This window comes from Notolepis coatsorum, assembly GCF_963971535.1.
Source record: "Notolepis coatsorum genome assembly, chromosome: 14".
Classification (NCBI taxonomy): domain Eukaryota; kingdom Metazoa; phylum Chordata; class Actinopteri; order Aulopiformes; family Paralepididae; genus Notolepis; species Notolepis coatsorum.
This window is the reverse complement of record NC_140178.1, coordinates 114547417-114574376: the sequence shown is the minus strand read 5'-3', so window position 1 is coordinate 114574376 and position 26960 is coordinate 114547417. Positions and strand designations below refer to the sequence as shown.

The 26960-nt window shown below is 49.9% G+C and overlaps 1 protein-coding gene across 1 annotated transcript in view; it reads right to left on the bottom strand.

Moving 5' to 3' along the window:
- Positions 1–26960, bottom strand: part of LOC311240727 (carnitine O-palmitoyltransferase 1, liver isoform-like) — a gene marked incomplete at its 3' end in the record, with an annotated part of 221994 nt that overhangs the window by 54829 nt on the left and 140205 nt on the right. The window contains exon 13 of the mRNA XM_084329300.1: positions 23868–23984. Within this exon, the coding sequence (XP_084185426.1) occupies positions 23868–23984 (117 nt within the window). The remainder of the gene's footprint in view (positions 1–23867; positions 23985–26960) is intronic.

The window sequence follows — 26960 nt, the reverse complement described above, 5'->3', positions numbered from 1 at the left end:
CTGCAGGGGTGGAGTCTAGCTGTACCTCTACAGGGGTGGAGTCTAGCTGTACCTCTACAGGGGTAGAGTCTAGCTGTACCTCTGCAGGGTGGAGTCTAGCTGTACCTCTACAGGGGTGGAGTCTAGCTGTACCTCTACAGGGGTGGAGTCTAGCTGTACCTCTACAGGGTGGAGTCTAGCTGTACCTCTACAGGATGGAGTCTAGCTGTACCTCTACAGGGATGGAGTCTAGCTGTACCTCTGCAGGATGTAGTCTAGCTGTACCTCTACAGGATGGAGTCTAGCTGTACCTCTACAGGATGTAGTCTAGCTGTACCTCTACAGGATGTAGTCTAGCTGTACCTCTACAGGGGTGGAGTCTAGCTGTACCTCTACAGGATGTAGTCTAGCTGTACCTCTACAGGGGTGGAGTCTAGCTGTACCTCTGCAGGGTGGAGTCTAGCTGTACCTCTACAGGGGTGGAGTCTAGCTGTACCTCTACAGGATGTAGTCTAGCTGTACCTCTACAGGATGGAGTCTAGCTGTACCTCTACAGGGGTGGAGTCTAGCTGTACCTCTACAGGGGTGGAGTCTAGCTGTACCTCTACAGGGGTGGAGTCTAGCTGTACCTCTACAGGATGTAGTCTAGCTGTACCTCTACAGGATGTAGTCTAGCTGTACCTCTACAGGATGTAGTCTAGCTGTACCTCTACAGGATGTAGTCTAGCTGTACCTCTACAGGGGTGGAGTCTAGCTGTACCTCTACAGGATGTAGTCTAGCTGTACCTCTACAGGATGTAGTCTAGCTGTACCTCTACAGGATGTAGTCTAGCTGTACCTCTACAGGATGTAGTCTAGCTGTACCTCTACAGGGATGTAGTCTAGCTGTACCTCTACAGGATGTAGTCTAGCTGTACCTCTACAGGGATGTAGTCTAGCTGTACCTCTACAGGATGTAGTCTAGTTGTACCTCTGCAGGGGTGGAGTCTAGCTGTACCTCTACAGGATGTAGTCTAGCTGTACCTCTACAGGGATGTAGTCTAGCTGTACCTCTACAGGATGTAGTCTAGCTGTACCTCTACAGGGATGTAGTCTAGCTGTACCTCTACAGGATGTAGTCTAGTTGTACCTCTGCAGGGGTGGAGTCTAGCTGTACCTCTACAGGATGTAGTCTAGCTGTACCTCTGCAGGGGTGGAGTCTAGCTGTACCTCTACAGGGTGGAGTCTAGCTGTACCTCTGCAGGGGTGGAGTCTAGCTGTACCTCTACAGGATGTAGTCTAGCTGTACCTCTACAGGATGTAGTCTAGCTGTACCTCTACAGGATGTAGTCTAGCTGTACCTCTACAGGATGTAGTCTAGCTGTACCTCTACAGGATGGAGTCTAGCTCTACCTCTACAGGATGTAGTCTAGCTGTACCTCTACAGGGGTGGAGTCTAGCTGTACCTCTACAGGATGTAGTCTAGCTGTACCTCTACAGGATGTAGTCTAGCTGTACCTCTACAGGATGTAGTCTAGCTGTACCTCTACAGGATGTAGTCTAGCTGTACCTCTACAGGGGTGGAGTCTAGCTGTACCTCTACAGGATGTAGTCTAGCTGTACCTCTACAGGATGTAGTCTAGCTGTACCTCTACAGGGTGGAGTCTAGCTGTACCTCTACAGGATGTAGTCTAGCTGTACCTCTACAGGGATGTAGTCTAGCTGTACCTCTACAGGGATGTAGTCTAGCTGTACCTCTACAGGATGTAGTCTAGCTGTACCTCTACAGGGTGGAGTCTAGCTGTACCTCTACAGGGTGGAGTCTAGCTGTACCTCTACAGGGATGTAGTCTAGCTGTACCTCTACAGGGATGTAGTCTAGCTGTACCTCTACAGGATGTAGTCTAGCTGTACCTCTACAGGGTGGAGTCTAGCTGTACCTCTACAGGGATGTAGTCTAGCTGTACCTCTACAGGATGTAGTCTAGCTGTACCTCTACAGGGATGTAGTCTAGCTGTACCTCTACAGGATGTAGTCTAGTTGTACCTCTGCAGGGGTGGAGTCTAGCTGTACCTCTACAGGATGTAGTCTAGCTGTACCTCTGCAGGGGTGGAGTCTAGCTGTACCTCTACAGGGTGGAGTCTAGCTGTACCTCTGCAGGGGTGGAGTCTAGCTGTACCTCTACAGGATGTAGTCTAGCTGTACCTCTACAGGATGTAGTCTAGCTGTACCTCTACAGGATGTAGTCTAGCTGTACCTCTACAGGATGTAGTCTAGCTGTACCTCTACAAGATGGAGTCTAGCTGTACCTCTACAGGATGTAGTCTAGCTGTACCTCTACAGGGGTGGAGTCTAGCTGTACCTCTACAGGATGTAGTCTAGCTGTACCTCTACAGGATGTAGTCTAGCTGTACCTCTACAGGATGTAGTCTAGCTGTACCTCTACAGGGGTGGAGTCTAGCTGTACCTCTACAGGATGTAGTCTAGCTGTACCTCTACAGGATGTAGTCTAGCTGTACCTCTACAGGGTGGAGTCTAGCTGTACCTCTACAGGATGTAGTCTAGCTGTACCTCTACAGGATGTCTAGCTGTACCTCTACAGGGGTGGAGTCTAGCTGTACCTCTGCAGGGTGGAGTCTAGCTGTACCTCTACAGGGGTGGAGTCTAGCTGTACCTCTGCAGGGTGGAGTCTAGCTGTACCTCTACAGGATGTAGTCTAGCTGTACCTCTACAGGATGTAGTCTAGCTGTACCTCTACAGGATGTAGTCTAGCTGTACCTCTACAGGGGTGGAGTCTAGCTGTACCTCTACAGGATGTAGTCTAGCTGTACCTCTACAGGATGTAGTCTAGCTGTACCTCTACAGGATGTAGTCTAGCTGTACCTCTACAGGGATGTAGTCTAGCTGTACCTCTACAGGGGTGGAGTCTAGCTGTACCTCTACAGGGTGGAGTCTAGCTGTACCTATGCAGGATGTAGTCTAGCTGTACCTCTACAGGGGTGGAGTCTAGCTGTACCTCTACAGGGGTGGAGTCTAGCTGTACCTCTACAGGATGTAGTCTAGCTGTACCTCTACAGGATGTAGTCTAGCTGTACCTCTGCAGGGGTGGAGTCTAGCTGTACCTCTACAGGGGTGGAGTCTAGCTGTACCTCTACAGGGGTAGAGTCTAGCTGTACCTCTGCAGGGTGGAGTCTAGCTGTACCTCTACAGGGGTGGAGTCTAGCTGTACCTCTACAGGGGTGGAGTCTAGCTGTACCTCTACAGGGTGGAGTCTAGCTGTACCTCTACAGGATGGAGTCTAGCTGTACCTCTACAGGGATGGAGTCTAGCTGTACCTCTGCAGGATGTAGTCTAGCTGTACCTCTGCAGGATGTAGTCTAGCTGTACCTCTACAGGATGGAGTCTAGCTGTACCTCTACAGGATGTAGTCTAGCTGTACCTCTACAGGATGTAGTCTAGCTGTACCTCTACAGGATGTAGTCTAGCTGTACCTCTACAGGATGTAGTCTAGCTGTACCTCTACAGGGATGTAGTCTAGCTGTACCTCTACAGGGGTGGAGTCTAGCTGTACCTCTACAGGGTGGAGTCTAGCTGTACCTATGCAGGATGTAGTCTAGCTGTACCTCTACAGGGGTGGAGTCTAGCTGTACCTCTACAGGATGTAGTCTAGCTGTACCTCTACAGGATGTAGTCTAGCTGTACCTCTGCAGGGGTGGAGTCTAGCTGTACCTCTACAGGGGTGGAGTCTAGCTGTACCTCTACAGGGGTAGAGTCTAGCTGTACCTCTGCAGGGTGGAGTCTAGCTGTACCTCTACAGGGGTGGAGTCTAGCTGTACCTCTACAGGGGTGGAGTCTAGCTGTACCTCTACAGGGTGGAGTCTAGCTGTACCTCTACAGGGATGGAGTCTAGCTGTACCTCTGCAGGATGTAGTCTAGCTGTACCTCTACAGGATGGAGTCTAGCTGTACCTCTACAGGGATGTAGTCTAGCTGTACCTCTACAGGATGTAGTCTAGCTGTACCTCTACAGGGGTGGAGTCTAGCTGTACCTCTACAGGATGTAGTCTAGCTGTACCTCTACAGGGGTGGAGTCTAGCTGTACCTCTGCAGGGTGGAGTCTAGCTGTACCTCTACAGGGGTGGAGTCTAGCTGTACCTCTACAGGATGTAGTCTAGCTGTACCTCTACAGGATGGAGTCTAGCTGTACCTCTACAGGGGTGGAGTCTAGCTGTACCTCTACAGGGGTGGAGTCTAGCTGTACCTCTACAGGGGTGGAGTCTAGCTGTACCTCTACAGGATGTAGTCTAGCTGTACCTCTACAGGATGTAGTCTAGCTGTACCTCTACAGGATGTAGTCTAGCTGTACCTCTACAGGATGTAGTCTAGCTGTACCTCTACAGGGGTGGAGTCTAGCTGTACCTCTACAGGATGTAGTCTAGCTGTACCTCTACAGGATGTAGTCTAGCTGTACCTCTACAGGATGTAGTCTAGCTGTACCTCTACAGGATGTAGTCTAGCTGTACCTCTACAGGGATGTAGTCTAGCTGTACCTCTACAGGATGTAGTCTAGCTGTACCTCTACAGGGATGTAGTCTAGCTGTACCTCTACAGGATGTAGTCTAGTTGTACCTCTGCAGGGGTGGAGTCTAGCTGTACCTCTACAGGATGTAGTCTAGCTGTACCTCTACAGGGATGTAGTCTAGCTGTACCTCTACAGGATGTAGTCTAGCTGTACCTCTACAGGGATGTAGTCTAGCTGTACCTCTACAGGATGTAGTCTAGTTGTACCTCTGCAGGGGTGGAGTCTAGCTGTACCTCTACAGGATGTAGTCTAGCTGTACCTCTGCAGGGGTGGAGTCTAGCTGTACCTCTACAGGGTGGAGTCTAGCTGTACCTCTGCAGGGGTGGAGTCTAGCTGTACCTCTACAGGATGTAGTCTAGCTGTACCTCTACAGGATGTAGTCTAGCTGTACCTCTACAGGATGTAGTCTAGCTGTACCTCTACAGGATGTAGTCTAGCTGTACCTCTACAGGATGGAGTCTAGCTGTACCTCTACAGGATGTAGTCTAGCTGTACCTCTACAGGGGTGGAGTCTAGCTGTACCTCTACAGGATGTAGTCTAGCTGTACCTCTACAGGATGTAGTCTAGCTGTACCTCTACAGGATGTAGTCTAGCTGTACCTCTACAGGATGTAGTCTAGCTGTACCTCTACAGGGGTGGAGTCTAGCTGTACCTCTACAGGATGTAGTCTAGCTGTACCTCTACAGGATGTAGTCTAGCTGTACCTCTACAGGGTGGAGTCTAGCTGTACCTCTACAGGATGTAGTCTAGCTGTACCTCTACAGGGATGTAGTCTAGCTGTACCTCTACAGGATGTAGTCTAGCTGTACCTCTACAGGGGTGGAGTCTAGCTGTACCTCTGCAGGGTGGAGTCTAGCTGTACCTCTACAGGGGTGGAGTCTAGCTGTACCTCTACAGGATGTAGTCTAGCTGTACCTCTACAGGATGGAGTCTAGCTGTACCTCTACAGGGGTGGAGTCTAGCTGTACCTCTACAGGGGTGGAGTCTAGCTGTACCTCTACAGGGGTGGAGTCTAGCTGTACCTCTACAGGATGTAGTCTAGCTGTACCTCTACAGGATGTAGTCTAGCTGTACCTCTACAGGATGTAGTCTAGCTGTACCTCTACAGGATGTAGTCTAGCTGTACCTCTACAGGGGTGGAGTCTAGCTGTACCTCTACAGGATGTAGTCTAGCTGTACCTCTACAGGATGTAGTCTAGCTGTACCTCTACAGGATGTAGTCTAGCTGTACCTCTACAGGATGTAGTCTAGCTGTACCTCTACAGGGATGTAGTCTAGCTGTACCTCTACAGGATGTAGTCTAGCTGTACCTCTACAGGGATGTAGTCTAGCTGTACCTCTACAGGATGTAGTCTAGTTGTACCTCTGCAGGGGTGGAGTCTAGCTGTACCTCTACAGGATGTAGTCTAGCTGTACCTCTACAGGGATGTAGTCTAGCTGTACCTCTACAGGATGTAGTCTAGCTGTACCTCTACAGGGATGTAGTCTAGCTGTACCTCTACAGGATGTAGTCTAGTTGTACCTCTGCAGGGGTGGAGTCTAGCTGTACCTCTACAGGATGTAGTCTAGCTGTACCTCTGCAGGGGTGGAGTCTAGCTGTACCTCTACAGGGTGGAGTCTAGCTGTACCTCTGCAGGGGTGGAGTCTAGCTGTACCTCTACAGGATGTAGTCTAGCTGTACCTCTACAGGATGTAGTCTAGCTGTACCTCTACAGGATGTAGTCTAGCTGTACCTCTACAGGATGTAGTCTAGCTGTACCTCTACAGGATGGAGTCTAGCTGTACCTCTACAGGATGTAGTCTAGCTGTACCTCTACAGGGGTGGAGTCTAGCTGTACCTCTACAGGATGTAGTCTAGCTGTACCTCTACAGGATGTAGTCTAGCTGTACCTCTACAGGATGTAGTCTAGCTGTACCTCTACAGGATGTAGTCTAGCTGTACCTCTACAGGGGTGGAGTCTAGCTGTACCTCTACAGGATGTAGTCTAGCTGTACCTCTACAGGATGTAGTCTAGCTGTACCTCTACAGGGTGGAGTCTAGCTGTACCTCTACAGGATGTAGTCTAGCTGTACCTCTACAGGGATGTAGTCTAGCTGTACCTCTACAGGGATGTAGTCTAGCTGTACCTCTACAGGATGTAGTCTAGCTGTACCTCTACAGGGTGGAGTCTAGCTGTACCTCTACAGGGTGGAGTCTAGCTGTACCTCTACAGGGATGTAGTCTAGCTGTACCTCTACAGGGATGTAGTCTAGCTGTACCTCTACAGGATGTAGTCTAGCTGTACCTCTACAGGGTGGAGTCTAGCTGTACCTCTACAGGGTGGAGTCTAGCTGTACCTCTACAGGGATGGAGTCTAGCTGTACCTCTACAGGGGTGGAGTCTAGCTGTACCTCTACAGGGGTGGAGTCTAGCTGTACCTCTACAGGATGGAGTCTAGCTGTACCTCTACAGGGGTGGAGTCTAGCTGTACCTCTACAGGGGTGGAGTCTAGCTGTACCTCTACAGGGGTGGAGTCTAGCTGTACCTCTACAGGATGTAGTCTAGCTGTACCTCTACAGGATGGAGTCTAGCTGTACCTCTACAGGGTGTTGTCTAGCTGTACCTCTACAGGGTGGAGTCTAGCTGTACCTCTACAGGGGTGGAGTCTAGCTGTACCTCTACAGGGGTGGAGTCTAGCTGTACCTCTACAGGATGTAGTCTAGCTGTACCTCTACAGGATGGAGTCTAGCTGTACCTCTACAGGGTGGAGTCTAGCTGTACCTCTACAGGATGTAGTCTAGTTGTACCTCTACAGGATGTAGTCTAGCTGTACCTCTACAGGATGTAGTCTAGCTGTACCTCTACAGGGATGTAGTCTAGCTGTACCTCTACAGGGATGTAGTCTAGCTGTACCTCTACAGGGATGTAGTCTAGCTGTACCTCTACAGGATGTAGTCTAGCTGTACCTCTACAGGGTGGAGTCTAGCTGTACCTCTACAGGGTGGAGTCTAGCTGTACCTCTACAGGATGTAGTCTAGCTGTACCTCTACAGGGTGGAGTCTAGCTGTACCTCTACAGGGATGTAGTCTAGCTGTACCTCTACAGGATGTAGTCTAGCTGTACCTCTACAGGGTGGAGTCTAGCTGTACCTCTACAGGATGGAGTCTAGCTGTACCTCTACAGGGGTGGAGTCTAGCTGTACCTCTACAGGGGTGGAGTCTAGCTGTACCTCTACAGGGGTGGAGTCTAGCTGTACCTCTACAGGATGTAGTCTAGCTGTACCTCTACAGGATGTAGTCTAGCTGTACCTCTACAGGATGTAGTCTAGCTGTACCTCTACAGGATGTAGTCTAGCTGTACCTCTACAGGGGTGGAGTCTAGCTGTACCTCTACAGGATGTAGTCTAGCTGTACCTCTACAGGATGTAGTCTAGCTGTACCTCTACAGGATGTAGTCTAGCTGTACCTCTACAGGATGTAGTCTAGCTGTACCTCTACAGGGATGTAGTCTAGCTGTACCTCTACAGGATGTAGTCTAGCTGTACCTCTACAGGGATGTAGTCTAGCTGTACCTCTACAGGATGTAGTCTAGTTGTACCTCTGCAGGGGTGGAGTCTAGCTGTACCTCTACAGGATGTAGTCTAGCTGTACCTCTACAGGGATGTAGTCTAGCTGTACCTCTACAGGATGTAGTCTAGCTGTACCTCTACAGGGATGTAGTCTAGCTGTACCTCTACAGGATGTAGTCTAGTTGTACCTCTGCAGGGGTGGAGTCTAGCTGTACCTCTACAGGATGTAGTCTAGCTGTACCTCTGCAGGGGTGGAGTCTAGCTGTACCTCTACAGGGTGGAGTCTAGCTGTACCTCTGCAGGGGTGGAGTCTAGCTGTACCTCTACAGGATGTAGTCTAGCTGTACCTCTACAGGATGTAGTCTAGCTGTACCTCTACAGGATGTAGTCTAGCTGTACCTCTACAGGATGTAGTCTAGCTGTACCTCTACAGGATGGAGTCTAGCTGTACCTCTACAGGATGTAGTCTAGCTGTACCTCTACAGGGGTGGAGTCTAGCTGTACCTCTACAGGATGTAGTCTAGCTGTACCTCTACAGGATGTAGTCTAGCTGTACCTCTACAGGATGTAGTCTAGCTGTACCTCTACAGGATGTAGTCTAGCTGTACCTCTACAGGGGTGGAGTCTAGCTGTACCTCTACAGGATGTAGTCTAGCTGTACCTCTACAGGATGTAGTCTAGCTGTACCTCTACAGGGTGGAGTCTAGCTGTACCTCTACAGGATGTAGTCTAGCTGTACCTCTACAGGGATGTAGTCTAGCTGTACCTCTACAGCAGGGGTGTCAAACTCATTTTCACAGAGGGCCACATCAGCATTATGGTTGCCCTCAAAGGGCCAAAGACCGTATAGATGTTAATGTAATGTAAAATAAATGTAGCTACACATTTACATATAGTTAAACATGGTGTTTCTGTATTTATTACTTATTCAAGTTATACATATTGCATATTCATTTGCATAAATGTAAAAATATATGTTAGCTTATGTTATTTTAACAAATAATTTTAGTTTATCAGAACCCCATATTACTCCACCAATCAATGATCAAACCATTCAAGTAAATAACAAAGAAGAATATCATCAAATACAAGCTATGACATTAAGTTTGTTCAAAACCTTTTTGTCACAGTCAAGAGGGGCAGAACTAACAACTGTGAGCTGCAAAGAACACATGGGACAGATGTAGCAGATGTTACAAAAACAAATGGCTGCATACAACCTTGCAGAGGCCATACATCCAACTAATGGAAGATAGTTTAATTAACTTTAATTAACAGATTGCAGAATGGGTACAGTACAGTACAGCTCAATACACACAATTGTTAAGGGGATGCAGACCAGAGAAAGACTTTCGACTTGTTTACATCAGGGTCCCCCATTTTCAATTCGTAATGAAATTGCTATTATGTGTCTGCATGAACACACAACTGTAACTGTACTGTAAAAAAAAATCAATTAATGTAAAAAAAAATAAAAATAAAATTTTTTTTTTTTTTTTTTTTTTTACCCGAGCTCTTGGGGGGCCACATCAAATGACGTGGCGGGCCGGATTTGGCCCGCGGGCCGTGAGTTTGACACCTATGCTCTACAGGGATGTAGTCTAGCTGTACCTCTACAGGATGTAGTCTAGCTGTACCTCTACAGGGTGGAGTCTAGCTGTACCTCTACAGGGTGGAGTCTAGCTGTACCTCTACAGGGATGTAGTCTAGCTGTACCTCTACAGGGATGTAGTCTAGCTGTACCTCTACAGGGATGTAGTCTAGCTGTACCTCTACAGGATGTAGTCTAGCTGTACCTCTACAGGGTGGAGTCTAGCTGTACCTCTACAGGGTGGAGTCTAGCTGTACCTCTACAGGGATGTAGTCTAGCTGTACCTCTACAGGGATGTAGTCTAGCTGTACCTCTACAGGATGTAGTCTAGCTGTACCTCTACAGGGTGGAGTCTAGCTGTACCTCTACAGGGTGGAGTCTAGCTGTACCTCTACAGGGATGGAGTCTAGCTGTACCTCTACAGGGGTGGAGTCTAGCTGTACCTCTACAGGGGTGGAGTCTAGCTGTACCTCTACAGGATGGAGTCTAGCTGTACCTCTACAGGGGTGGAGTCTAGCTGTACCTCTACAGGGGTGGAGTCTAGCTGTACCTCTACAGGGGTGGAGTCTAGCTGTACCTCTACAGGATGTAGTCTAGCTGTACCTCTACAGGATGGAGTCTAGCTGTACCTCTACAGGGTGGAGTCTAGCTGTACCTCTACAGGGTGGAGTCTAGCTGTACCTCTACAGGGGTGGAGTCTAGCTGTACCTCTACAGGGGTGGAGTCTAGCTGTACCTCTACAGGATGTAGTCTAGCTGTACCTCTACAGGATGGAGTCTAGCTGTACCTCTACAGGGTGGAGTCTAGCTGTACCTCTACAGGATGTAGTCTAGTTGTACCTCTACAGGATGTAGTCTAGCTGTACCTCTACAGGATGTAGTCTAGCTGTACCTCTACAGGGATGTAGTCTAGCTGTACCTCTACAGGGATGTAGTCTAGCTGTACCTCTACAGGATGTAGTCTAGCTGTACCTCTACAGGGTGGAGTCTAGCTGTACCTCTACAGGGTGGAGTCTAGCTGTACCTCTACAGGATGTAGTCTAGCTGTACCTCTACAGGGTGGAGTCTAGCTGTACCTCTACAGGGATGTAGTCTAGCTGTACCTCTACAGGATGTAGTCTAGCTGTACCTCTACAGGGTGGAGTCTAGCTGTACCTCTACAGGATGGAGTCTAGCTGTACCTCTACAGGGGTGGAGTCTAGCTGTACCTCTACAGGGGTGGAGTCTAGCTGTACCTCTACAGGGGTGGAGTCTAGCTGTACCTCTACAGGATGTAGTCTAGCTGTACCTCTACAGGATGTAGTCTAGCTGTACCTCTACAGGATGTAGTCTAGCTGTACCTCTACAGGATGTAGTCTAGCTGTACCTCTACAGGGGTGGAGTCTAGCTGTACCTCTACAGGATGTAGTCTAGCTGTACCTCTACAGGATGTAGTCTAGCTGTACCTCTACAGGATGTAGTCTAGCTGTACCTCTACAGGATGTAGTCTAGCTGTACCTCTACAGGGATGTAGTCTAGCTGTACCTCTACAGGATGTAGTCTAGCTGTACCTCTACAGGGATGTAGTCTAGCTGTACCTCTACAGGATGTAGTCTAGTTGTACCTCTGCAGGGGTGGAGTCTAGCTGTACCTCTACAGGATGTAGTCTAGCTGTACCTCTACAGGGATGTAGTCTAGCTGTACCTCTACAGGATGTAGTCTAGCTGTACCTCTACAGGGATGTAGTCTAGCTGTACCTCTACAGGATGTAGTCTAGTTGTACCTCTGCAGGGGTGGAGTCTAGCTGTACCTCTACAGGATGTAGTCTAGCTGTACCTCTGCAGGGGTGGAGTCTAGCTGTACCTCTACAGGGTGGAGTCTAGCTGTACCTCTGCAGGGGTGGAGTCTAGCTGTACCTCTACAGGATGTAGTCTAGCTGTACCTCTACAGGATGTAGTCTAGCTGTACCTCTACAGGATGTAGTCTAGCTGTACCTCTACAGGATGTAGTCTAGCTGTACCTCTACAGGATGGAGTCTAGCTGTACCTCTACAGGATGTAGTCTAGCTGTACCTCTACAGGGGTGGAGTCTAGCTGTACCTCTACAGGATGTAGTCTAGCTGTACCTCTACAGGATGTAGTCTAGCTGTACCTCTACAGGATGTAGTCTAGCTGTACCTCTACAGGATGTAGTCTAGCTGTACCTCTACAGGGGTGGAGTCTAGCTGTACCTCTACAGGATGTAGTCTAGCTGTACCTCTACAGGATGTAGTCTAGCTGTACCTCTACAGGGTGGAGTCTAGCTGTACCTCTACAGGATGTAGTCTAGCTGTACCTCTACAGGGATGTAGTCTAGCTGTACCTCTACAGGGATGTAGTCTAGCTGTACCTCTACAGGATGTAGTCTAGCTGTACCTCTACAGGGTGGAGTCTAGCTGTACCTCTACAGGGTGGAGTCTAGCTGTACCTCTACAGGGATGTAGTCTAGCTGTACCTCTACAGGGATGTAGTCTAGCTGTACCTCTACAGGATGTAGTCTAGCTGTACCTCTACAGGGTGGAGTCTAGCTGTACCTCTACAGGGTGGAGTCTAGCTGTACCTCTACAGGGATGGAGTCTAGCTGTACCTCTACAGGGGTGGAGTCTAGCTGTACCTCTACAGGGGTGGAGTCTAGCTGTACCTCTACAGGATGGAGTCTAGCTGTACCTCTACAGGGGTGGAGTCTAGCTGTACCTCTACAGGGGTGGAGTCTAGCTGTACCTCTACAGGGGTGGAGTCTAGCTGTACCTCTACAGGATGTAGTCTAGCTGTACCTCTACAGGATGGAGTCTAGCTGTACCTCTACAGGGTGGAGTCTAGCTGTACCTCTACAGGGTGGAGTCTAGCTGTACCTCTACAGGGGTGGAGTCTAGCTGTACCTCTACAGGGGTGGAGTCTAGCTGTACCTCTACAGGATGTAGTCTAGCTGTACCTCTACAGGATGGAGTCTAGCTGTACCTCTACAGGGTGGAGTCTAGCTGTACCTCTACAGGATGTAGTCTAGTTGTACCTCTACAGGATGTAGTCTAGCTGTACCTCTACAGGATGTAGTCTAGCTGTACCTCTACAGGGGTGGAGTCTAGCTGTACCTCTACAGGGTGTAGTCTAGCTGTACCTCTACAGGATGTAGTCTAGCTGTACCTCTACAGGGTGGAGTCTAGCTGTACCTCTACAGGATGTAGTCTAGCTGTACCTCTACAGGGATGTAGTCTAGCTGTACCTCTACAGGGATGTAGTCTAGCTGTACCTCTACAGGATGTAGTCTAGCTGTACCTCTACAGGGTGGAGTCTAGCTGTACCTCTACAGGGTGGAGTCTAGCTGTACCTCTACAGGATGTAGTCTAGCTGTACCTCTACAGGGTGGAGTCTAGCTGTACCTCTACAGGGATGTAGTCTAGCTGTACCTCTACAGGATGTAGTCTAGCTGTACCTCTACAGGGTGGAGTCTAGCTGTACCTCTACAGGGTGGAGTCTAGCTGTACCTCTACAGGGATGGAGTCTAGCTGTACCTCTACAGGGGTGGAGTCTAGCTGTACCTCTACAGGGGTGGAGTCTAGCTGTACCTCTACAGGATGTAGTCTAGCTGTACCTCTACAGGGTGGAGTCTAGCTGTACCTCTACAGGATGTAGTCTAGCTGTACCTCTACAGGGTGGAGTCTAGCTGTACCTCTACAGGATGTAGTCTAGCTGTACCTCTACAGGGTGGAGTCTAGCTGTACCTCTACAGGATGTAGTCTAGCTGTACCTCTACAGGATGTAGTCTAGCTGTACCTCTACAGGATGTAGTCTAGCTGTACCTCTACAGGATGTAGTCTAGCTGTACCTCTACAGGGGTGGAGTCTAGCTGTACCTCTACATGGTGGAGTCTAGCTGTACCTCTACAGGGTGGAGTCTAGCTGTACCTCTACAGGATGTAGTCTAGCTGTACCTCTACAGGATGGAGTCTAGCTGTACCTCTACAGGGTGGAGTCTAGCTGTACCTCTACAGGGTGGAGTCTAGCTGTACCTCTACAGGGGTGGAGTCTAGCTGTACCTCTACAGGGGTGGAGTCTAGCTGTACCTCTACAGGATGTAGTCTAGCTGTACCTCTACAGGATGGAGTCTAGCTGTACCTCTACAGGGTGGAGTCTAGCTGTACCTCTACAGGATGTAGTCTAGTTGTACCTCTACAGGATGTAGTCTAGCTGTACCTCTACAGGATGTAGTCTAGCTGTACCTCTACAGGGGTGGAGTCTAGCTGTACCTCTACAGGGTGTAGTCTAGCTGTACCTCTACAGGATGTAGTCTAGCTGTACCTCTACAGGGTGGAGTCTAGCTGTACCTCTACAGGATGTAGTCTAGCTGTACCTCTACAGGGATGTAGTCTAGCTGTACCTCTACAGGGATGTAGTCTAGCTGTACCTCTACAGGATGTAGTCTAGCTGTACCTCTACAGGGTGGAGTCTAGCTGTACCTCTACAGGGTGGAGTCTAGCTGTACCTCTACAGGATGTAGTCTAGCTGTACCTCTACAGGGTGGAGTCTAGCTGTACCTCTACAGGGATGTAGTCTAGCTGTACCTCTACAGGATGTAGTCTAGCTGTACCTCTACAGGGTGGAGTCTAGCTGTACCTCTACAGGGTGGAGTCTAGCTGTACCTCTACAGGGATGGAGTCTAGCTGTACCTCTACAGGGGTGGAGTCTAGCTGTACCTCTACAGGGGTGGAGTCTAGCTGTACCTCTACAGGATGTAGTCTAGCTGTACCTCTACAGGGTGGAGTCTAGCTGTACCTCTACAGGATGTAGTCTAGCTGTACCTCTACAGGGTGGAGTCTAGCTGTACCTCTACAGGATGTAGTCTAGCTGTACCTCTACAGGGTGGAGTCTAGCTGTACCTCTACAGGATGTAGTCTAGCTGTACCTCTACAGGATGTAGTCTAGCTGTACCTCTACAGGATGTAGTCTAGCTGTACCTCTACAGGATGTAGTCTAGCTGTACCTCTACAGGGGTGGAGTCTAGCTGTACCTCTACATGGTGGAGTCTAGCTGTACCTCTACAGGGTGGAGTCTAGCTGTACCTCTACAGGATGTAGTCTAGCTGTACCTCTACAGGATGTAGTCTAGCTGTACCTCTACAGGGATGTAGTCTAGCTGTACCTCTACAGGATGTAGTCTAGCTCTACCTCTACAGGATGTAGTCTAGCTGTACCTCTACAGGGTGGAGTCTAGCTGTACCTCTACAGGGTGGAGTCTAGCTGTACCTCTACAGGGGTGGAGTCTAGCTGTACCTCTACAGGGATGTAGTCTAGCTGTACCTCTACAGGATGTAGTCTAGCTGTACCTCTACAGGGTGGAGTCTAGCTGTACCTCTACAGGGATGTAGTCTAGCTGTACCTCTACAGGATGTAGTCTAGCTGTACCTCTACAGGGTGGAGTCTAGCTGTACCTCTACAGGGTGGAGTCTAGCTGTACCTCTACAGGGATGGAGTCTAGCTGTACCTCTACAGGGGTGGAGTCTAGCTGTACCTCTACAGGGGTGGAGTCTAGCTGTACCTCTACAGGATGGAGTCTAGCTGTACCTCTACAGGGGTGGAGTCTAGCTGTACCTCTACAGGGGTGGAGTCTAGCTGTACCTCTACAGGGTGGAGTCTAGCTGTACCTCTACAGGATGTAGTCTAGCTGTACCTCTACAGGATGGAGTCTAGCTGTACCTCTACAGGGTGGAGTCTAGCTGTACCTCTACAGGGTGGAGTCTAGCTGTACCTCTACAGGGGTGGAGTCTAGCTGTACCTCTACAGGGGTGGAGTCTAGCTGTACCTCTACAGGATGTAGTCTAGCTGTACCTCTACAGGATGGAGTCTAGCTGTACCTCTACAGGGTGGAGTCTAGCTGTACCTCTACAGGATGTAGTCTAGTTGTACCTCTACAGGATGTAGTCTAGCTGTACCTCTACAGGATGTAGTCTAGCTGTACCTCTACAGGGGTGGAGTCTAGCTGTACCTCTACAGGGTGTAGTCTAGCTGTACCTCTACAGGATGTAGTCTAGCTGTACCTCTACAGGGTGGAGTCTAGCTGTACCTCTACAGGATGTAGTCTAGCTGTACCTCTACAGGGATGTAGTCTAGCTGTACCTCTACAGGGATGTAGTCTAGCTGTACCTCTACAGGATGTAGTCTAGCTGTACCTCTACAGGGTGGAGTCTAGCTGTACCTCTACAGGGTGGAGTCTAGCTGTACCTCTACAGGATGTAGTCTAGCTGTACCTCTACAGGGTGGAGTCTAGCTGTACCTCTACAGGGATGTAGTCTAGCTGTACCTCTACAGGATGTAGTCTAGCTGTACCTCTACAGGGTGGAGTCTAGCTGTACCTCTACAGGGTGGAGTCTAGCTGTACCTCTACAGGGATGGAGTCTAGCTGTACCTCTACAGGGGTGGAGTCTAGCTGTACCTCTACAGGGGTGGAGTCTAGCTGTACCTCTACAGGATGTAGTCTAGCTGTACCTCTACAGGGTGGAGTCTAGCTGTACCTCTACAGGATGTAGTCTAGCTGTACCTCTACAGGGTGGAGTCTAGCTGTACCTCTACAGGATGTAGTCTAGCTGTACCTCTACAGGGTGGAGTCTAGCTGTACCTCTACAGGATGTAGTCTAGCTGTACCTCTACAGGATGTAGTCTAGCTGTACCTCTACAGGATGTAGTCTAGCTGTACCTCTACAGGATGTAGTCTAGCTGTACCTCTACAGGGGTGGAGTCTAGCTGTACCTCTACATGGTGGAGTCTAGCTGTACCTCTACAGGGTGGAGTCTAGCTGTACCTCTACAGGATGTAGTCTAGCTGTACCTCTACAGGATGTAGTCTAGCTGTACCTCTACAGGGATGTAGTCTAGCTGTACCTCTACAGGATGTAGTCTAGCTCTACCTCTACAGGATGTAGTCTAGCTGTACCTCTACAGGGTGGAGTCTAGCTGTACCTCTACAGGGTGGAGTCTAGCTGTACCTCTACAGGGGTGGAGTCTAGCTGTACCTCTACAGGGATGTAGTCTAGCTGTACCTCTACAGGATGTAGTCTAGCTGTACCTCTACAGGGTGGAGTCTAGCTGTACCTCTACAGGGTGGAGTCTAGCTGTACCTCTACAGGGATGGAGTCTAGCTGTACCTCTACAGGGGTGGAGTCTAGCTGTACCTCTACAGGGGTGGAGTCTAGCTGTACCTCTACAGGATGGAGTCTAGCTGTACCTCTACAGGGGTGGAGTCTAGCTGTACCTCTACAGGGTGGAGTCTAGCTGTACCTCTACAGGGTGGAGTCTAGCTGTACCTCTACAGGATGTAGTCTAGCTGTACCTCTACAGGATGGAGTCTAGCTGTACCTCTACAGGGTGGAGTCTAGCTGTACCTCTACAGGGTGGAGTCTAGCTGTACCTCTACAGGGTGGAGTCTAGCTGTACCTCTACAGGGTGGAGTCTAGCTGTACCTCTACAGGATGGAGTCTAGCTGTACCTCTACAGGGTGGAGTCTAGCTGTACCTCTACAGGGTGGAGTCTAGCTGTACCTCTACAGGGGTGGAGTCTAGCTGTACCTCTACAGGGGTGGAGTCTAGCTGTACCTCTACAGGATGTAGTCTAGCTGTACCTCTACAGGATGGAGTCTAGCTGTACCTCTACAGGGTGGAGTCTAGCTGTACCTCTACAGGATGTAGTCTAGTTGTACCTCTACAGGATGTAGTCTAGCTGTACCTCTACAGGATGTAGTCTAGATGTACCTCTACAGGGATGTAGTCTAGCTGTACCTCTACAGGGATGTAGTCTAGCTGTACCTCTACAGGATGTAGTCTAGCTGTACCTCTACAGGGTGGAGTCTAGCTGTACCTCTACAGGGTGGAGTCTAGCTGGGATGTAGTCTAGCTGTACCTCTACAGGGTGGAGTCTAGCTGTACCTCTACAGGGATGTAGTCTAGCTGTACCTCTACAGGATGTAGTCTAGCTGTACCTCTACAGGGTGGAGTCTAGCTGTACCTCTACAGGATGGAGTCTAGCTGTACCTCTACAGGGGTGGAGTCTAGCTGTACCTCTACAGGGGTGGAGTCTAGCTGTACCTCTACAGGGGTGGAGTCTAGCTGTACCTCTACAGGATGTAGTCTAGCTGTACCTCTACAGGATGTAGTCTAGCTGTACCTCTACAGGATGTAGTCTAGCTGTACCTCTACAGGATGTAGTCTAGCTGTACCTCTACAGGGGTGGAGTCTAGCTGTACCTCTACAGGATGTAGTCTAGCTGTACCTCTACAGGATGTAGTCTAGCTGTACCTCTACAGGATGTAGTCTAGCTGTACCTCTACAGGATGTAGTCTAGCTGTACCTCTACAGGGATGTAGTCTAGCTGTACCTCTACAGGATGTAGTCTAGCTGTACCTCTACAGGGATGTAGTCTAGCTGTACCTCTACAGGATGTAGTCTAGTTGTACCTCTGCAGGGGTGGAGTCTAGCTGTACCTCTACAGGATGTAGTCTAGCTGTACCTCTACAGGGATGTAGTCTAGCTGTACCTCTACAGGATGTAGTCTAGCTGTACCTCTACAGGGATGTAGTCTAGCTGTACCTCTACAGGATGTAGTCTAGTTGTACCTCTGCAGGGGTGGAGTCTAGCTGTACCTCTACAGGATGTAGTCTAGCTGTACCTCTGCAGGGGTGGAGTCTAGCTGTACCTCTACAGGGTGGAGTCTAGCTGTACCTCTGCAGGGGTGGAGTCTAGCTGTACCTCTACAGGATGTAGTCTAGCTGTACCTCTACAGGATGTAGTCTAGCTGTACCTCTACAGGATGTAGTCTAGCTGTACCTCTACAGGATGTAGTCTAGCTGTACCTCTACAGGATGGAGTCTAGCTGTACCTCTACAGGATGTAGTCTAGCTGTACCTCTACAGGGGTGGAGTCTAGCTGTACCTCTACAGGATGTAGTCTAGCTGTACCTCTACAGGATGTAGTCTAGCTGTACCTCTACAGGATGTAGTCTAGCTGTACCTCTACAGGATGTAGTCTAGCTGTACCTCTACAGGGGTGGAGTCTAGCTGTACCTCTACAGGATGTAGTCTAGCTGTACCTCTACAGGATGTAGTCTAGCTGTACCTCTACAGGGTGGAGTCTAGCTGTACCTCTACAGGATGTAGTCTAGCTGTACCTCTACAGGGATGTAGTCTAGCTGTACCTCTACAGGGATGTAGTCTAGCTGTACCTCTACAGGATGTAGTCTAGCTGTACCTCTACAGGGTGGAGTCTAGCTGTACCTCTACAGGGTGGAGTCTAGCTGTACCTCTACAGGGATGTAGTCTAGCTGTACCTCTACAGGGATGTAGTCTAGCTGTACCTCTACAGGATGTAGTCTAGCTGTACCTCTACAGGGTGGAGTCTAGCTGTACCTCTACAGGGTGGAGTCTAGCTGTACCTCTACAGGGATGGAGTCTAGCTGTACCTCTACAGGGGTGGAGTCTAGCTGTACCTCTACAGGGGTGGAGTCTAGCTGTACCTCTACAGGATGGAGTCTAGCTGTACCTCTACAGGGGTGGAGTCTAGCTGTACCTCTACAGGGGTGGAGTCTAGCTGTACCTCTACAGGGGTGGAGTCTAGCTGTACCTCTACAGGATGTAGTCTAGCTGTACCTCTACAGGATGGAGTCTAGCTGTACCTCTACAGGGTGGAGTCTAGCTGTACCTCTACAGGGTGGAGTCTAGCTGTACCTCTACAGGGGTGGAGTCTAGCTGTACCTCTACAGGGGTGGAGTCTAGCTGTACCTCTACAGGATGTAGTCTAGCTGTACCTCTACAGGATGGAGTCTAGCTGTACCTCTACAGGGTGGAGTCTAGCTGTACCTCTACAGGATGTAGTCTAGTTGTACCTCTACAGGATGTAGTCTAGCTGTACCTCTACAGGATGTAGTCTAGCTGTACCTCTACAGGGGTGGAGTCTAGCTGTACCTCTACAGGGTGTAGTCTAGCTGTACCTCTACAGGATGTAGTCTAGCTGTACCTCTACAGGGTGGAGTCTAGCTGTACCTCTACAGGATGTAGTCTAGCTGTACCTCTACAGGGATGTAGTCTAGCTGTACCTCTACAGGGATGTAGTCTAGCTGTACCTCTACAGGATGTAGTCTAGCTGTACCTCTACAGGGTGGAGTCTAGCTGTACCTCTACAGGGTGGAGTCTAGCTGTACCTCTACAGGATGTAGTCTAGCTGTACCTCTACAGGGTGGAGTCTAGCTGTACCTCTACAGGGATGTAGTCTAGCTGTACCTCTACAGGATGTAGTCTAGCTGTACCTCTACAGGGTGGAGTCTAGCTGTACCTCTACAGGGTGGAGTCTAGCTGTACCTCTACAGGGATGGAGTCTAGCTGTACCTCTACAGGGGTGGAGTCTAGCTGTACCTCTACAGGGGTGGAGTCTAGCTGTACCTCTACAGGATGTAGTCTAGCTGTACCTCTACAGGGTGGAGTCTAGCTGTACCTCTACAGGATGTAGTCTAGCTGTACCTCTACAGGGTGGAGTCTAGCTGTACCTCTACAGGATGTAGTCTAGCTGTACCTCTACAGGGTGGAGTCTAGCTGTACCTCTACAGGATGTAGTCTAGCTGTACCTCTACAGGATGTAGTCTAGCTGTACCTCTACAGGATGTAGTCTAGCTGTACCTCTACAGGATGTAGTCTAGCTGTACCTCTACAGGGGTGGAGTCTAGCTGTACCTCTACATGGTGGAGTCTAGCTGTACCTCTACAGGGTGGAGTCTAGCTGTACCTCTACAGGATGTAGTCTAGCTGTACCTCTACAGGGATGTAGTCTAGCTGTACCTCTACAGGATGTAGTCTAGCTCTACCTCTACAGGATGTAGTCTAGCTGTACCTCTACAGGGTGGAGTCTAGCTGTACCTCTACAGGGTGGAGTCTAGCTGTACCTCTACAGGGGTGGAGTCTAGCTGTACCTCTACAGGGATGTAGTCTAGCTGTACCTCTACAGGGGTGGAGTCTAGCTGTACCTCTACAGGATGTAGTCTAGCTGTACCTCTACATGATGTAGTCTAGCTGTACCTCTACAGGATGTAGTCTAGCTGTACCTCTACAGGATGTAGTCTAGCTGTACCTCTACAGGGGTGGAGTCTAGCTGTACCTCTACAGGATGTAGTCTAGCTGTACCTCTACAGGATGGAGTCTAGCTGTACCTCTACAGGATGTAGTCTAGCTGTACCTCTACAGGATGTAGTCTAGCTGTACCTCTACAGGGGTGGAGTCTAGCTGTACCTCTACAGGGGTGGAGTCTAGCTGTACCTCTACAGGATGTAGTCTAGCTGTACCTCTACAGGGTGTAGTCTAGCTGTACCTCTACAGGATGTAGTCTAGCTGTACCTCTACAGGGATGTAGTCTAGCTGTACCTCTACAGGGGTGGAGTCTAGCTGTACCTCTACAGGATGTAGTCTAGCTGTACCTCTACAGGGATGTAGTCTAGCTGTACCTCTACAGGATGTAGTCTAGTTGTACCTCTACAGGATGTAGTCTAGCTGTACCTCTACAGGGATGGAGTCTAGCTGTACCTCTACAGGATGTAGTCTAGCTGTACCTCTACAGGGATGGAGTCTAGCTGTACCTCTACAGGATGTAGTCTAGCTGTACCTCTACAGGATGTAGTCTAGCTGTACCTCTACAGGGATGTAGTCTAGCTGTACCTCTACAGGATGTAGTCTAGCTGTACCTCTACAGGGATGTAGTCTAGCTGTACCTCTACAGGGGTGGAGTCTAGCTGTACCTCTACAGGATGTAGTCTAGCTGTACCTCTACAGGGATGTAGTCTAGCTGTACCTCTACAGGATGTAGTCTAGTTGTACCTCTACAGGGATGGAGTCTAGCTGTACCTCTACAGGATGTAGTCTAGCTGTACCTCTACAGGGTGGAGTCTAGCTGTACCTCTGCAGGGGTGGAGTCTAGCTGTACCTCTACAGGGGTGGAGTCTAGCTGTACCTCTACAGGATGGAGTCTAGCTGTACCTCTGCAGGGGTGGAGTCTAGCTGTACCTCTACAGGGGTGGAGTCTAGCTGTACCTCTACAGGGTGGAGTCTAGCTGTACCTCTACAGGGGTGGAGTCTAGCTGTACCTCTACAGGATGTAGTCTAGCTGTACCTCTACAGGATGTAGTCTAGCTGTACCTCTACAGGGTGGAGTCTAGCTGTACCTCTACAGGATGTAGTCTAGCTGTACCTCTACAGGATGTAGTCTAGCTGTACCTCTACAGGATGTAGTCTAGCTGTACCTCTACAGGGGTGGAGTCTAGCTGTACCTCTACAGGGGTGGAGTCTAGCTGTACCTCTACAGGGTGTAGTCTAGCTGTACCTCTACAGGATGTAGTCTAGCTGTACCTCTACAGGATGTAGTCTAGCTGTACCTCTACAGGGTGTAGTCTAGCTGTACCTCTACAGGGATGTAGTCTAGCTGTACCTCTACAGGATGTAGTCTAGTTGTACCTTTACAGGATGTAGTCTAGCTGTACCTCTACAGGATGTAGTCTAGCTGTACCTCTACAGGGGTGGAGTCTAGCTGTACCTCTACAGGATGTAGTCTAGCTGTACCTCTACAGGATGTAGTCTAGCTGTACCTCTACAGGATGTAGTCTAGTTGTACCTCTACAGGATGTAGTCTAGCTGTACCTCTACAGGATGTAGTCTAGCTGTACCTCTACAGGGTGGAGTCTAGCTGTACCTCTACAGGATGTAGTCTAGCTGTACCTCTACAGGATGTAGTCTAGCTGTACCTCTACAGGATGTAGTCTAGCTGTACCTCTACAGGGTGGAGTCTAGCTGTACCTCTACAGGATGCAGTCTAGCTGTACCTCTACAGGATGTAGTCTAGCTGTACCTCTACAGGATGTAGTCTAGCTGTACCTCTACAGGGGTGGAGTCTAGCTGTACCTCTACAGGGTGGAGTCTAGCTGTACCTCTACAGGGTGGAGTCTAGCTGTACCTCTACAGGATGTAGTCTAGCTGTACCTCTACAGGATGTAGTCTAGCTGTACCTCTACAGGATGTAGTCTAGCTGTACCTCTACAGGATGGAGTCTAGCTGTACCTCTACAGGGTGGAGTCTAGCTGTACCTCTACAGGGATGTAGTCTAGCTGTACCTCTACAGGATGGAGTCTAGCTGTACCTCTACAGGGTGGAGTCTAGCTGTACCTCTACAGGGTGGAGTCTAGCTGTACCTCTACAGGATGTAGTCTAGCTGTACCTCTACAGGATGTAGTCTAGCTGTACCTCTACAGGGTGGAGTCTAGCTGTACCTCTACAGGGATGTAGTCTAGCTGTACCTCTACAGGGATGTAGTCTAGCTGTACCTCTACCGGGGTGGAGTCTAGCTGTACCTCTACAGGGTGGAGTCTAGCTGTACCTCTACAGGGGTGGAGTCTAGCTGTACCTCTACAGGGTGGAGTCTAGCTGTACCTCTACAGGATGTAGTCTAGCTGTACCTCTACAGGGGTGGAGTCTAGCTGTACCTCTACAGGGATGTAGTCTAGCTGTACCTCTACAGGGGTGGAGTCTAGCTGTACCTCTACAGGGTGGAGTCTAGCTGTACCTCTACAGGGGTGGAGTCTAGCTGTACCTCTACAGGGTGGAGTCTAGCTGTACCTCTACAGGATGTAGTCTAGCTGTACCTCTACAGGGTGGAGTCTAGCTGTACCTCTACAGGATGTAGTCTAGCTGTACCTCTACAGGGTGTAGTCTAGCTGTACCTCTACAGGGTGGAGTCTAGCTGTACCTCTACAGGGTGGAGTCTAGCTGTACCTCTACAGGATGTAGTCTAGCTGTACCTCTACAGGGTGGAGTCTAGCTGTACCTCTACACGATGTAGTCTAGCTGTACCTCTGCAGGATGTAGTCTAGCTGTACCTCTACAGGATGGAGTCTAGCTGTACCTCTACAGGATGTAGTCTAGCTGTACCTCTACAGGGTGGAGTCTAGCTGTACCTCTACAGGGATGTAGTCTAGCTGTACCTCTACAGGGGTGGAGTCTAGCTGTACCTCTACAGGATGTAGTCTAGCTGTACCTCTACAGGATGTAGTCTAGCTGTACCTCTACAGGGGTGGAGTCTAGCTGTACCTCTACAGGGGTGGAGTCTAGCTGTACCTCTACAGGGTGGAGTCTAGCTGTACCTCTACAGGGTGGAGTCTAGCTGTACCTCTACAGGGATGTCCCAGACCAGGCGCTGTGGCTGCAGCAGGGAGCGATCCACCTCTCCCTTACAGTGGCCATCTTCTGTGTATCCCAGCTGGAACGCATCTGTGGCCAGGGTGAACTGGAGAGAGACAGGAGAGAGGGTGAGACAGGTGTCTGGAGAGAGGGTGAGACAGGTGTCTGGAGAGAGGGTAAGACAGGAGAGAGGGCGAGACAGGTGTCTGTAGAGAGGGTAAGACAGGAGAGAGGGCGAGACAGGTGTCTGGAGAGAGGGTGAGACAGGAGAGAGGGTGAGACAGGTGTCTGGAGAGAGGGTGAGACAGGAGAGAGGGTGAGACAGGAGAGAGGGTGAGACAGGTGTCTGTAGAGAGGGTGAGCCAGGAGAGAGGGTGAGACAGGTGTCTGGAGAGAGGGTGAGCCAGGAGAGAGGGTTAGACAGGTGTCTGTAGAGAGGGTGAGACAGGTGTCTGTAGAGAGGGTTAGACAGGTGTCTGTAGAGAGGGTGAGACAGGAGAGAAGGTTAGACAGGTGTCTGTAGAGAGGGTGAGACAGGTGTCTGTAGAGAGGGTGAGACAGGTGTCTGTAGAGAGGGTGAGACAGGTGTCTGTAGAGAGGGTGAGCCAGGAGAGAGGGTGATACAGGTGTCTGGAGAGAGGGTGAGACAGGTGTCTGTAGAAAGGGTGAGCCAGGAGAGAGGGTTAGACAGGTGTCTGTAGAGAGGGTGAGACAGGTGTCTGTAGAGAGGGTGAGCCAGGAGAGAGGGTGAGACAGGTGTCTGTAGAGAGGGTGAGCCAGGAGAGAGGGTTAGACAGGTGTCTGTAGAGAGGGTGAGACAGGTGTCTGTAGAGAGGGTGAGACAGGTGTCTGTAGAGAGGGTGAGACAGGTGTCTGTAGAGAGGGTGAGACAGGTGTCTGTAGAGAGGGTGAGACAGGTGTCTGTAGAGAGGGTGAGACAGGTGTCTGTAGAGAGGGTGAGACAGGTGTCTGTAGAGAGGGTGAGACAGGTGTCTGGAGAGAGGGTGAGACAGGTGTCTGTAATCATGTTATTTTTAAGTGTCTTGCTCAAGGACACTTCGACACGCTGCCCAGGAGGACCGGGAATCGAACCGGGAACCTTCCGATTACCAGACGACCGCTCTACCTCCTGAGCCACTGGCACACATTAGGATTTCTTTATTTTTTTTATGCAACATAAATTCTTTATTAGGAATAACCCCTTGAGATGAACCATCTCGTTTTCAAGGAGGTCCCAGAACGTCATGAACATTCCATCTATGATAAACAACACATCCAGGTCCTAACCCTTTCCGTGGTGGGAGCTGGTCAGACTAGAGGTGATGGCAGAGAGGAGGATGAGAAGGAAGCTGGCTGCTATCATGGAGAACCCCTACCACCCCCTCTACGACGAGCTAGTCAAGATGAGAAGCACGTTCAGTCACAGACTCATACCCCCCCGACACTCAACTAACGGCCTCGGCCAGTCCTTCATACCAGCGGCCATCAGGCTCCACAACAGTGGGCAGGGACTGCTGCCAGACATCCAACTACTAGGAACCTAAAAAGGACAATAACACTGGCCCCTGTAAATGTCCTAACCCAACCCCCTCCAATGTACAGTAAATGTCCTAACCCAATAATACACGAGACCCTCTTCTTGGGACCAAGTAAGGTTTCGTCGATAAGGGATAACGTCATTTTCCAACAATGAGGAATCGAAATGTCTTGAGTTCCGTTTCCATTTCCATGGTCGTGCTTTGGATGAATGCATGAGAAACAGGAAGTTACTCATGAACACTTGTCAACAATTTGCACCACTTGGAAACTATGTTTACCACTTGACAAATGTTTTTATCGTTTTATCGTATGTTTTTTATCGTACTGTAACAGAGACCCCTGTAAAGGTGTCATTTGGTCTCATTTGGTGTCATTTGGTGTCATTTGGTTAACCGTCTGTAGTGCGATAGTAAAGGGTTAACAGTCTGTAGTTTGGTAGTGAAAGGGTTAAAGCCCCAGTTATATTATCGTATAGCCTACGCTCTGCACTCTAGTGGAACTATCCCTTTATCCAATCTAGCACTGAATAATTTTTCTCCACATGTACACACCCATCCGCCTGGCCACACCCACATCCGCTCCTCTACATAAGTGGGGTCGTGGCCACACTAACAGCTCCTTCCCTATTTTCACCACCGAAAAGTGACTGTATACACCACTTTAGATTAGTGCTGAAATAGTTATTGGAAAGGAGTTACGTTTGGAGAAAAGGAGCTGCGTTGACATTATATCTTTGTTTTACTCTCTCACAATTTTTCGAGGAAATACGGCGATAATGTCTTCGCCACCGGAGTGTCTAGAAGATGATGATCATTCTGACCTCCACCGGCGCTTCGCATTAGGGGCTTGCGTCGCTGAGCAATCCCTGCCGGCATTGCCTCCGGCTCTGCAGCTGGACACTTTGCTTGGGAGGTGATCGGCCGTGTGAGGGCTGACGGCCTCTCTGGGCGGGTGATGTTTTTTGCGACGCGGGCGCCAGGTGTGTCGGTTGTGGGGGGAACAACTACACAGCTTACGAAGGTCGACTCCAGGCTAGGATTCTTTTCGCTGCCCCTTAGCGGCGTGGAGGGGGTTCTAGTTTGATGCCCCACGATAACATTAGCTCCTCCTCAAGTGAAGTCGTAGCTTTGTTTTCCTGGGACCGTGATTCCGAATCTGCGGTTCAATTCCCTGGGTCTCTGGATACGGATACCCACTGCGCCTGTCTAGTCCACAGTGCTCCAGGCACAGGTCGAGTTCTGGCCTGTTGCCTGGATTGAGGGATCAACCCCCTTGGTTCCCTGGTCCCCTGGTTTCTGCGACCCTTCACCCCTAGACCTCCGGGGGTTGTCTCTGTCTCTCAGAGTGTGTGTTTGCGGCAGGGTGTGTGTGTGTGTGTGTGTGTGTGTGTGTGTGTGGGGGGGGGCCGTTACATTCCAACCGCCTGCTGTGTTAATCGGACAGTTTCGTCTCCAGCTGCACGGCTGCATTCCATGACTTTCAGGGGGTGTAAAGTACTTGAGTAATTGTACTTTGTTACAATACTTAAGTACTGTTTTGGGGA